The sequence below is a fragment of the Labeo rohita genome, chromosome 6 (genome assembly GCF_022985175.1).
Source record: "Labeo rohita strain BAU-BD-2019 chromosome 6, IGBB_LRoh.1.0, whole genome shotgun sequence".
NCBI classification, from domain to species: domain Eukaryota; kingdom Metazoa; phylum Chordata; class Actinopteri; order Cypriniformes; family Cyprinidae; genus Labeo; species Labeo rohita.
The window spans coordinates 25,998,937-26,013,197 of NC_066874.1; the positions used below are offsets into that span (position 1 = coordinate 25,998,937).

Sequence of the window (14,261 nt, forward strand, 5' to 3'; positions counted from 1 at the left end):
TAATATATAATATAATATAATATAATATATATAATATAATATAATATAATATTATATAATATATATATATTATATTATAATAATAACAATAAAATTTGTATTATTTTTCTTAAATGCTATTTACAATAGTAATATTTCAGATTGTTCCATATTAATAATAATAATAATAATAATAATAATAATTATTATTATTATATTTTAATACTGTATTTTAAAGTGAAATATTTCAATAGCAATATTTTGTTTAATATTTTTTAGTTATAATAAAAGTAAGATAATTATATATATATATATATATATATATATATATATATATATATATATATATATATATATAGTAACAATAATAACAACAGTAATAATAATTGCATTTTTTTCTTTGTTACAGTAAAATATTACAATAGTAATATTTCAGATTGCTCCATTTTAATTAACAATAATAATAATAATAAAAAAAAAACAATAATAATAATAATTATTATTATTATTTTTTAATAGTCTTTTAAAGTGAAATATTTCAATAGTAATATTTTGTTTAATATTTTCATTTAGTTATAATAAAACTAACTAAATAAATAAAAATTATATATACAGTAACAACAATAATAATGGTATTATTTTTTATTTAATACACAATTTTTTTAATAAACAATTTTTTGTTACAGTAAAATATTACACTAGTCATATTTCTGTTTTTTCTGTTTTAATTAATAATATAAAATAACATTCTATTATTTTAATTGAGAATTATTTAATTAATAATTATTTTATATTATTTTAATTTATAATATATTATATGCAGCCTTCATATGATGCAGCAGTTCGTTTGAGAGGCACCCGTATATAAGCTTTGTCTGAACTGAAAATGACTGGGGAGTCAATTCCCTCTGATGGAATTGATTCCAACCTTTGGAGTCGACTCTCGATTCCCAACGCCTCGGAAACGATTCTTTTTGGAATCGATTCCCAGCCCTAGAACGAAAGTCTTACGGGTTTGGAACAACATGAGGATGAGTAGTTTTTGAGTGAACTATCCCTTTAAGTCTGTAATGTATTTGAAATATACTTATGTTGTACATTATAGCTTTATTTTTAACCTCAGACAATGTTATATAATTTGAGCAAAGACATTCCTGTTAAATCACTGTCAAGTTGATATTGTGAGAACTTACTCCAGTGTTCCAGCATGACCCGACCACCTCAACAGCTATTTATTATATTAACTGATTTCTTCACCATTTTGTTTCCATTTTCCAGAGGCAAGCCAAGTACTCGGAGAACAAACTGAAATGCACGAAAGCCCGCAACGACTATTTATTGAACCTGGCAGCCACCAACGCCGTGGTGGCGAAATATTACATCCACGATGTTTCGGATATGATTGATGTGAGTATGCACAATGAGGCATGCGTTTGTTTGTGTGTATCAGCTGGGATTCAAACAGTTGAACTGATGAGGGCTCGGCTCCATCTGCTTCTCTTTGAATTGTGGGTGAAGTGTCTCCTTGTTAATATGGTTTGCCTCATTTCGTTTCTCTAAATGTTTGCTTTGCGTAGCTAGAATGTCATTTTTAGCGAATTGGATTTGTGTTCTGATTTCATTCCCGTCTCCCTCTGGTATTTGTGTTTTTATTGAATTATTAATCACCATTACTGTAACCTTCTAATCTGTTTTGCAGCTTCATTCGGCTTCACAAAGGAAGATTAAAACTGTTATTCTGCCAAACCAGAATGATTTTTGTCAGATCTGTAACAAGAAAATTAAATTACTAGCTTAATTGCACATAAACCCTATTAGTGCATTTAATTCATAAAATATTGTGCATATACAACAACAGGCTGTCAGTTGCACAAGTATCTGCTGAGACTGGATTGGTGATGTAAAGTATACTGAAATATTTCCCCTGCTGGCTTGTCTCTATTGTCTCTGTCGTGTTCGCATTAGTACGCGCACTGTAGATAAACCAAACCTCTGTGATTTTTGCTGAGAGATGCATAGAGTGTCACATTGCTGTCCATCAGTACGCTCTGATATCCTGAAGCAATTTAAGAAAACATAAAACCACACACACTTGTACTTCCTGATAACAGCGAAAAAGCAAAGAGGAAATGTAAGCTATTATAGATAACAGTTATATTGCTCTATGCAAACTACTGCAGTCACATACTGTTTGCATATCTTTGTTTTGTTAGGGAATGCTGTATTGGATGTTAATTTTCTATACTGTCTGGATTTATTTTGTACTGAAACAGATGTAAATCCCAAAGTCAGTTAACAGGTTTAAGTTGGAAGAACTCTGTAAAGGGCTCTCAGTTAGGTTGTTGACATAGGTTTACCTTTAAAACCACTAATTGCTAGAAACCGCCAAACCAAAACTCACAAAACTCCCACACCCACCATTGGGTATATAGAAATTCATGTGGTAATTGTGGCCTGCCGTGGTGAATTACAGTAGGATGCCAGGTTACCTTGTACCAGAAATTTATGGTTTGCTAGCTGATCCAAAAAATCATTAGTGCCTGCACCCATGGTACTGGTGCTTCGAAGAAACCACGAGGGCTTTACTTTTCCTATAGTTTACCCCAAACATGGTCTGTTATCATTTATAATCAGTTACCATTTTGTTTCTCTGGTGAACACAGAGAATATCACTAAAATTACATTGGACCCCACAGAGTTTTATTGTACGGACAATAAATAAATTAATAAAAATTGTGCTTGCCAGAAGAATTGATTAATTAATTTGTTCTGCATAATTAATTAATTTCTTCTTTGTTCTGCTTTTTTATTTATTCGTTTATTTCTGCGTTGTTTTGTTTTTAGTTTTAGTTTTGTTTCGATTCACAGTCAGTGAAGAACATATTAACATTATTTTATTATTTTATTTTATTTTTTGCTTTGTTTTGTTTTTGGCTTTTGGTTTTGCTTTGTTCTGATTTGTTTGTTTATTTATTTACTTTGCTTTGTTTTGTTTTGTTTTTGGCTTTTGGTTTTGCTTTGATCTGATTTGTTTGTTTATTTATTTATTTTGCTTTGTTTTGTTTTGTTTTTGGCTTTTGGTTTTGCTTTCTTGTAAATTATTTGTGTATTTATTTATTTATTTATTTATTTATTTATTTCGCTTTGTTTTTGTTTTGTTCTGATTTATTTTATTTGTTTATTTTTTTGCTTTGTTTTGTTTTTTGGTTTTTGGTTTTGCTTTGTTCTGAATTGGTTTATTTATTTATTTAGCTTGTTTTTGGCTTTGCTTTGTATTATTTGTTTGTTTATTTATTTATTTTGCTTTGTTTTTGTTTTGTTCTGATTTATTTTATTTGTTTATTTTTTGCTTTGTTCTGCTTTTTATTTATTTGTTTGTTTATTGCTGCTCTGTTTTGTTTTTAGTCTTTGTTTTATTTTGATTCACAATCAGTGAAGAACATATTAACTTTCTAGCTTTGTTTTGTTTTGTTTTCGGCTTTTGGTTTTTGGTTTTGCTTTGTTGTTTCTTTCTTTCTCTTTTTTTCATTGCGTTTTCAAATCTAACTATACAGTTAAAAATAATTCTCTGTAGGACAAACCTTTTACTTATAAGTGTGCAGGGTCAGAAGTAGGGCTGGTCTGTCATGTTTGATAACTTTTCAGAGAGAGTGAACAGGTAAACAGGTTTATTCAAACAATTCGGTCATGGCAACCCTTGCTAACCCCAATACAGAGTAGAAGTTAAGCAATGATTTTCTGCTTTAGACTGAAATATGTTTGTCTTAGGGCAAATAGTGGTTTCAGTATTGCTGATGGACACACTGAATTATTTTAAATGATCTCTGATTATTACAAAATGCTGCACCAGTGCTGTTATTTGGCCAAGAATGTGTAAATGCAAAATATAAACTTGGTGATATTCCTGTGCTACATTTTTGCCAGTGTACACCTCCTCTCTTGTGGCTTTGTAATGCTAAATAGATTGTGCCACAGGCTATGACCGTCTAGTGTTTGCACTCAAACCCTTTAAAGCATAATATATGGATTTACAGTCCAATAGAGCGATAACTGCCTCGTCGCAATGACTCATCGAGGTTTAAAGTTTCCCTCCAGCAAATTTAAACTTGCTCCACATTGCTAAAAGAGGTTAGTCGCACATTTGTTGCACGTTTAAACTAATTAGCTAAGATATCCCACTGTGCTTGTTCTTCTAATTATAGATACTGACGATCTCGATTCTTCGCAGGATGAGATTCTCTCATTTAGATCATGTCATTTTAATGACACTGTGATCCACGGAGACAACCTGTCTTACAGTTCGTCCTGTTAGAGTGAAATGTGAAATCTCACGACTGCTAAAAATAGGCATCACCATGGAAACATTTTTGGCAAATAAAATTTCATTTGTACTGGAAGAAAGATTGGATTTGTGTTCATCTAAATGTCATTCAGGCTTGCTGTGAGATATTTTATCTCTCATCCTTCATTTTTCTTCTTGCCACAGTGCTGTGACCTCGGATATCATGCTAGTCTGGCACGCACATTAAGGACGTATCTGTCCGCTGAGTATAACCTGGAGACCTCTCGCCATGAGGGTCTGGACATCATTGAGAACGCTGTGGACAACCTGGACCCTCGTAGCGACAAGCACAAGATAATGGACATGTACAATCAGGTCTTCTGCCCACCCATGCGCTTCGAGTTTCTGCCGCACATGGGAGATGAGGTATCAAGCCTTCAACTTTCCCAATAACATCTTGTTATCAGTACAGTTCACCCAACAATGAAATTTTGGTGTTATTTACTCACCCTCAAGTCGCTCCAAACTTTATGACTTTCTCATGTGGAACACGGAAATGGATTTTTAAAGATTTTCCTGGTCACTGTTTTCAATATAATAAAATATAATAAAAAAAAATACTGTAGAAGTTACATTTAAGTAGTCCATATATATATCCTTATATTGCAAGTTATATGCTAACCTTGTGTAAAAAAAAAAAAAAATACAGAATTTCAGTTTTTACCATTTTCGGAAATAACGGCGCTATAAATAAACTGCGTTACTAACAGCGTTATTTTTTTCAGTACCGAGTAATCAAATGAATTACTGTTTCTCCTGTTACAAAGCCGTTACCGTTACTGACAATAAAATGTGACGCTTCTAAAATTTATTATAATAATATTATAATTTTATTTTCAGCGTACCTGTATTTGACGAACCATAAACTCTAGTGTGAAGGCACAAGACTAGCCGTTGCTTTGTCTTACACAAATGCAAAGAAAGATATAGAGAGTGAGAGTCTGATATACCATGCAGAATTGACACGCTACATCTAAACGATATTCTTTGTTGTATTTTTCTGTCAAAGTAATGGAGTTCCTTTGGAATTCTTCAGCTTTTAAGAACTGCCGGTTTCTCCGTAGTAGGCGGAACTAATGCGCAAACGACAATCTCATTGGCTGGCGCTCACATATTATCATCCCTGTTTTGATTTCAGCAAATCAGTTCGAGCGAACACAGACAACGTGATTAATATTCATGAACTCAGCAGTTCATTAATTCTTTTGTATTGTTAGTAGTAGAATTCATTGTAGCTTTGTTATCTTATCAGTTTTTTATTTTTATTTTTTTTTATAGAAACACTAAATGACAAACAATATCTTAAGCAGCTCCACCAGTCCTAAATTCAGATAACATGACAAATATGCATTTATATGCATTCAACACAGTAGTTACTTTCACTGGTACGTAGTTATTTTATAATGATGTAACTCAGTTATTAACTCAGTTGCTATTTGTGAGAAGTAACTAGCAACTAACTAATTACTTTTTTAAAGTAACATGCCCAACACTGGGGTTTGGAAAGACATGAGGGTAAGCAATGACAGAATATTCATTCTTCATTGAACTGTTCTTTCAAGAATAATAATATACTAAATGTTTACTGAAAATCTAAGAGATGTCCTTGGACCAGTTTTGGGGGCAATGCATTACAAGTAACACAAGTTAAGTAATCAGATTACTTATCCTAAGTAGCTAAGTAAAGTCATGGATTACTTTTAAATTTACAAGAAATAAAGTAATCTGACAAAAAGTAATGCAAAGTAACATAATCCATTACTTTCCATAAAAAGTAATGCAATTAGTAATGCAATTCGTTACTTTTTTTATGGAGTAACACAGTATTGTAATGCATTACTTTTAAAAGTAACTTTCCCCAACAGTGATCATGACAGAGATAAATTTGTTTTTGTGCATCTCAGGTGTGCCAGGTGAGCGCCCAGCAGCCCGTTCAGACCGAACTTCTGATGCGTTACCACCAGCTGCAGTCCCGCTTGGCCACGCTCAAGATTGAGAATGAGGAGGTAAGAATTATCACAGTTACTACATGCAACATTTTATCATGGGTGTTATTGTGCTATCCACCTCTCATTAATAATTATTTAGTCTTTATTCACTGACTGAGATGCATACCACATACTGAAATAATCGCTAGCTCCAGTCTGATTGACTGGTTTTATCTAATTTCCAAAAAGTCAGAGTGTGCCGGTCTTTATCATTGTGCTGGGAAACAAAGTTATGCTACGGTAACTTTACCGATACGGCACCAGGCAGCTGCACCATATGCTTCAGTGAAAGATCTACTTCTTTGATTCCGTTTTTGTGGTTCAAGGCTTTGGATCCTGAGAGATATTCAGAGCTTGTTAGAGCGCTGCTGTATAATCTACTTTGTTCTCTAAGTTAAATCTGATTTTAGATTTAAACCAAACATACAGAAGAACTAGTTGGTTGATTTACAGTGTCATTTAGATGACTCTTAGTGGGCAGCTCTGTGCTAGAACAAACTACAAAGTGGACCTATAAGCCAAACCCATAAGATGAAACTAACGAAACATGAAATTCAAACCATATATATTTTCATGTTATGGGTTCATCCTAGATCATCGGTTCATGTCACATTAATCAAGTTCAGTGAAATCTGTGTGGGGAAATTCTATTGTAATTACTGGAAAATTAGTGGAAAAGGTGACTTCACCTTTATTCTAAAGATAAAAAATAATGTTTTCACAGTTGAAATAGTTAACCCTGTGTCATTCTAAACACTGGGTAAATGAAATCCTGGTTGTCTTGTTTTACATTTCACACTGCTCGTAATTCACCTAGGGTTAAAGGGATAGTTTACCAAAAATTAAAATTATGTCGTTAATTACTCACTTTCATCTCGTTCCAAACCCGTAAGACCTTTGTTCATCTTCGGAACACAAATGAAGATATTTTTGCATAGACACTGCATAGACAACAATGCAACTGACACGTTTAAGGCCCAGAAAGGTAGTAAGAGCATTGTTAAAATAGTCCATTTGACATCAGTGGTTCAACCGTAATTGTATGAAGCTACGAGAATACTTTTTGTGCGCAAACAAAACAAAAATAAAGACTTTAACAATTTTTTCTCTTCTGTGTCAGTTTTTGATGCATGTACATGAGAGAACCACAACGTATGCGTGTGCATTTCTCTGCTTTTAAACAAGGTCTTGAATAAAGTCATTATTTTTGTGTTCTCTGTGCACTGAAAGTGCTCTGGTAGCTTCATATCTTGGGGTCGACCAGTTATCGGCCTGGACGATAATCGGCACCGATATTAAGCATTTTTATGGTTAACGGTATCTGTCATTTTCAAAACCGATTTGCCGATAAAATAATTTAAAAGCATTTACAGAAAGTTTTTGTCAGAGCTCTTGTTATTCAGAATTTTGCCATTAATTTTCGTTTTTACACCAGACATATATATCAGTTTAAAATATCGGTTGACTTGATCTGTAATAATCAGTATCGGCATCAGCCCTGAAAAACACACATCGGTGTTTTCATAACATTAATGTTGACCCACATGTCCTTACTACGTTTTTGGGCCTTGAATGTGGTAGTTGCGTTACTGTCTATGGAGGGTCAGAAAGCTCTTGGATTTCTTGAAAAATATCTTAATTTGTGTTCCAAAGATGAACGAAGGTCTTACGGGTTTGACAAGACCTAAGGGGTGACTAAATAATGACAGAATTTTCATTTTTAGGTGAACTAATCTTGAATATTCTCACACTTATGTTTCAAACTGTACATTCCTGAACCCTTCGTTAACATTCTGCTTTTGCATATTTGTATTTTTCTACCCGGGGTTAAAAGCAGGGTTTGAAACAACGATATGCCGGGGTTAAGCACGGTGTAAAAAGCTTGAATGTCTTCATTAATCTTTGAAAGAAACAAATTTCCTTTTAATCTGATGTGATCAATCCCGCTTACAGTATACTTTTCAATCCCTCTGCTTCAAGCACATGACGTCATTTTATAGAAGTAAAATAGGTTGTGAACTCAGTTTCCTGTTGACTTTAACATCAGATCTGCTATACAGATCCCACTGGTGCAACCACATGCTTTGGAAACTGTTGAGTTTTATTTACACCTGCTCAGTGTAAAGATTCATCGGCTTCTTTAGTGTGAGTCATCGCTCTGCAGAGAGCCCAACTGCCTCTCTCACACGAGTCTTTAGCAGTCAAAGAGCCCTCGGCTTTACTCACATACTTTTTTTAAACCATTTTTAAAGCACTCCAGAGAATACTTCAGCCTAGCAATCAAACTCATTGCAATTTAGTCCATCTTTCCTGGGAACCAAGAGTGTATTTTTAGCATTCTCATCTGTTAATGGTGTGTTTCTTTTGGGATGGAACCGTTATCTCCATGTTTGGTCTTCGGTGAGGGTAATTCTTTGTCTTGGGAGACTCGAACACTGCTCGACCGACTAAGTGTATGCAGGTGCTAATGGACTTTGTAATAGCTCCCGTCTGTGCGTATTGATGATTTCATCTCGCCCTTATCACTTTGTGTCTCATAACCAGCTAGTAATTGATGATTTTGTGTCATGTAGGAAATGTGCCACATTAATCTGTAAGGGCCTGGAGCCAATTCACACAAAGCGTTCAGACAATCCCTGATTTCATACATCTTTGGTCTCAGGGTCAAATCTATAGAGGTTTAGGAAGTTTCAGAGCTGTAGTATATGTACAAATATAATGGTTTGGCTACATTGGTTGTATTTAAAATAAGTGAAATAGATTCAGATCTTTGCTTCATTGCTCAGTTTTGAGGTTTTAATAACTTTGCCTGCATATGCATTCAAGTACACAGCAACACATTTAAGACTGTGGGTGTATATATATCATAGTGACACACAGATGCTAAGTTGAAGCTCATATTACACTCTTTTCTTCCAGTGATTTGTTTTCTGAGTTAGTATAATACACGAATACTTTTATTTGGAAGTTTAACCCATTTTTTTGAGTCTCTCAATATTCTTAAGCTCATATTGTGACCTACCTGTGATGTACATGTTATTGCAAACCTGTTATTGCAAACAATAAGTGCTTTTTCAACAACAGTGTGCACAGAAATTTTTTTTTTTTGAAAGTATGATAAAAGTGCCCACAATGTATTCCAGGGTTTAACAATAAAGATTTTTTGTGTTTGTTGGGCCAGTATTTCTTTTTTCCTTTCCCTGCTAACATTATGTGACAACAATAAAAAGCCAGGTTCCACCTCAGAAAAAAATTGTGAGTTGCTTCTCACAATGTGGCTTTATATCTTAAAATGTGACTTTCTTTCTTATTTTAAACTGTCATAATTGCCTTTTTGACTCAGAAACAGAAACAGATTTCCATATATTACCTCATGACTGCTACAAATTAGTGAATACACTTTGCTGGATGGCATGTGGTGTGAATCATTACTGATTTGGGTGTAAATTTAAACTGATGCTTCCAAGAGTTTAAGTTACGTCACTGTCAGACATCCAGAAATATACACTACTGTTCAAAAGTTTTAGGTCGGTAAGACTTGTTTTTGAAAGAAGACTTTTATGCTCGCCATCAAAAAAAACATTTAAAAAATGAGATAATATATTACAATTTAAAATAACAGTTTTATATTTTAATATATTTTGAAAAGTAATTTATTTATGTAATGAAACACTGAATTTTTAGCAGCCATTACTTCAGTCTTTAGTATGACACACTCTAAAAATGCTGGGTTAAAAACAACTCAATTTTGGTTATTTGGCAACCTAGCACTTGGTACATATTGGGTTATTTTGACCCAGCTGGTTGGGTTAAATGTTTTTACCAAACATGCTGAGGTATTTTATTTAAGTCGACTATTGTTTAAAAATTATTATATTGTTATTAACCAAGAACACATGGACAAAATACAAAACAAATTGAATTAATTTGGGTGAATATAGCATAGTTTACAATATCACATACATTTTAACTCATTTACAAAGCATTTTAGACATAAAAAATTTAACATTTATAAGTAGAAATTTAATTTTTGTGTATTTAACCGTCCTCTGTATTTACTTTTTACCGAAATAGAGTGAATTTTCGTGCCGGTGTGTCGCCGAAATCTGAGCCGGTGAAAGGTCGGTAAAAACTGCCTGTAAACAAACAGTACTGACTTTAGAAAACATATTTTAAGATTAAACTCAGCACAATAACGAATAAAATCCATTTATTTTATGCAAGGCAAAGGTGTTTCCATCCTGCGAAACAACCGGTGCTGACGCAGCTGACTGATATCTATTTCATCCTTATGTTGCGTTGCACAAAATAGTATAATTTACAGCACAGTAAAGACTTTATAAATGAAATTTAATGTATACAAACTACCCAGCACATGGGTAAAAAATATTACAAATAACCCAATGAAATGACCCAACAAGTTGAACCCAGTATTTGGGTTAAAAAAAAATAACCCAGCACCTGTGGAAAAAATATAAAAAACAACACAATAAAATGATCCAGTGAGCTGAACCCAGCATTTGGGTAAATAAAATAGCCCAGCATTTTTTAGAGAGATAATATGCTGATTTGGTTCTTAAGAAACATTTAATTTTATTATTGAATATACAGTAGGAATTATTATGCTTTTATTATGCTATTTAATTTTTTTGTTGAAACTGATTTTAGAATTCTAAAAAAAAAATCAATTTAAAAGAACAGCATTCATTCTTCACTGTCACTTTTAATCTATTCAAAGAATCCTTGCTGAAAGAAACTATACATTTCTTTAAAAATAACCCTTACTGACTCTAAACTTTTGAATAATAGTGTAAATGTTACATAATTTATGTTCCTTAAGTTCATACTTGTCTATCTTTCACCTTACCGAGTCCCTGCTATGTTTAATTAGGTGCGCAAGACTCTGGATGCCACCATGCAGACCTTACAAGACATGCTGACAGTGGAGGACTTTGATGTATCAGACGCCTTCCAGCACAGCCGATCCACGGAGTCCATCAAATCCGTGGCTTCCGAGAGTTACATGAGCAAATTAAACATTGCTAAGAGACGAGCCAATCAGCAGGAGACAGAAGTCTTCTACTTCACTGTGAGTGCCTGTATTTTCTCAAACCATAAGAAAGTCATTATTTTATCCCATTTTTATATGACATTCAGTGAGTGGCATATAAAATTAATTGTGAGTTTATTAATCAGAATGTGTATTTTGGACATAAAATGATAAAACCTCACATCTTCCATTCAGAATATTTTTCTTTTAAAATAAAGATGAAGTCCAGGTCCTATCAGTAGATCTCTTAATACATGGTTTTCATCAAAATCGTCCCTGCAAACACTGATATGAAAGTCTACTCGGCAAGTCCTATCTTTCTGTCCAAACTCAGTCATCACGCACGAATCCGCAAAACATTCGTGACAAGGCCCATGCCTCACCAATGAGACGGAAATTAAATCCTCCTATTGGAACAGATTGAATTTGCGGCGTGCAAAGTACAGCGAAATCTGTTCTTTGTTGCCCACAGCACACATCACTCCCCTGTTTTAGTCACATCCTATTAAAATCATTAGCTCACTGACGCCTTCATCTGTGTCGCAGAAATTCAAGGAGTACCTGAACGGCAGTAACCTCATCATTAAGCTGCAGGCCAAGCATGACCTGCTGAAACAGACTCTGGGGGAAGGTGAGTTGTCTGTTTATTAAATAAGTTTCTCTGCACTCTCTGGAAATGCTGAGCGTCAGCTAAGCCTCTGGCATCTAATTGCAACTTTGGTTACTGTTGGACATAAAATTGAAAGTCGTAGTTTAATAGCAAACTCAAAAAGTTTGTGTAATGAATGTATCTAAACTAACTGGACTTTCTTTCTTTCTTCGAAAAGAAATTAAGGTTTTTGAGAAAAACATCCTAGGATTTTTCTCCATATAGTGGACTTTAGGGGGGGGGTCGGTGGGTTAAAAGTCGAAAATTTGCAGCTTTTTTTTATTGCAGCTTAAAAGGGCTCTACACGATCCCAACCAAAAAATAAGCGTCTTGAAAATCTGAAAATTGACATACTTTTTAACCACAAATGCTTGTCTTGCACTAGCTCTGCGATTGAAAAGGTAGGATAAGGCGAAAAACAACATCTCATTTTCTCCTCCAACTTCAAAATCGTCCAATGTCGTTTTTTTGTAAAGAACTTTCGACTTTCTATGCACGTTTACTTTGTAAATACTGGGACGGTAGTTCTGCCTACATCAGGCATGACTTTTCCAACGTGAAGTCATGGACTCAGAGCCAGTGCAAGATGGGCATTTGTGGTTAAAAAGTATATACATTTTTATTTTTTCCAAAATGATGGATTGTTTAGCTAGGTAAGACCCTTATTCCTTGGCTTGGATCATGCAGAGCCCTTTTGAAGCTGCATTGAAACTGCAATTTGGACCTTTAACCCACTGATCCCCATTGAAGTCCACTATATGGAGAAAAATCCTGGAACATTTTTCTCAAAAAATTCATTTCTTTTTAGCTGAAGAAAGAAAGACATGAACATCTTGGATGACATATGCCATTTTATGCCATTCATCCATGACAGCCTGAGATGTTTTAATTAATTAAATTTATACATAGATTTAAATATATAATATATGTGACCCTGGACCACAAAAGCAGTCATAAGTTGCATGGGTAAATTTATAGCAATAGCCAACAATACATTGTATGGGTCAAAATTATAGATTTTTCTTTTATGCCAAAAATCATTAGGATATTAAGTAAAGATTATGTTCCATGAAGATATTTCCTGCTGTAAATGTATCAAAACTCAATTTTTGATTAGTAATATGCATTGCTTTGAACTACATTTGGAAAGGCGATTTTCTCAGTATTTTGATTTTTTGCACCCTCAGATTGCAGATTTTCAAATAGTTATACAAATTATCAGCCAAATGTTTACAGTATGTTCCATGTCTATATTACATAGTGAATTACTGTAGACAATATTTTTGACCTTCCTTCAGTTTGTTAATACAAACGGGGATTAAACATGTAAAATATGACCATAACACAAACTTTTACATGTTAACGTAATAAAAGCAGGATTGCTTATTAACCCTGTGGAAACTTATATCCAATCTGTCAAATGATATCACAACTAGCTAAAACATAAACCCAGTTACTTTTGCATTGTACTGGCAGGTAATACTGTGACAATAATCCCACACACTGTTGTAGATTTCGCAGTCTTACTAGATAATGCCATAGACTTTCTTCAGGCAAATAATAATGTTGTAGTCAAAGACCTTTTTGAAGCAAATGCCTAAAGAAATGTTGTTATCTAATAAAGACTAGCAAGCTATTAAAGTATTTTGGCTGCCAGTATTAGTGTGAACATGCTTCCTCTTTGTTTTTACCAACTGAGGGGCACAGATGCAGTCCATAGACATTTAGTTGATAATTACCTTGAATATTCCTTTAAGTATAAGACCTTTTGTTGTGAGATGATTATAAAGACGCTGCTTTCATGGCTGTATCTCCCATAAGGCCTCTTGTCACTTCGGTTACGGGCAGTTTACGCCCAATCAATCAGCTAGCGGCACCGGGGGGGGTTTCGGCAGCTGCCTGTGCGGCAGCTCATAATCTAATGACGGCACACTGTGGGACGCCCCAGCTGAGTCCAGCCATCCACATATATGATCGCTGACCAGTCCTGCCCTCTTCCCCTCACCAGACTGTGTGCTCAATTACACTTCACCTCATCGGCTCAATAAAACCAGACACTCGTGGCTAGCCAAGGTGTGTGTGTTATACATGAGTTTGTCACATATGCTTGCAGTAGGTACCGCCCATGTTTTTAAATTATTCACCTAATTGATCCTCGATCCATTAGGCCAATTAGCTTGGCACATCTAATTCTCTCCATTAATGTTATCAAGGGTTTCCATGGTGCCAGCCACCTGGCTTAAATGCTGACGC

General features: G+C 34.2%; 1 protein-coding gene across 1 annotated transcript in view; it reads left to right on the plus strand.

Annotated features, from left to right (window-relative positions):
• Positions 1-14,261, plus strand: part of srgap3 (SLIT-ROBO Rho GTPase activating protein 3) — a 108,658-nt gene that overhangs the window by 62,856 nt on the left and 31,541 nt on the right. Inside the window, 5 exon segments of the mRNA XM_051112515.1 lie at positions 1,258-1,386; positions 4,466-4,687; positions 6,226-6,327; positions 11,201-11,398; positions 11,906-11,990. Of these exon segments, the coding sequence (XP_050968472.1) occupies positions 1,258-1,386; positions 4,466-4,687; positions 6,226-6,327; positions 11,201-11,398; positions 11,906-11,990 (736 nt within the window).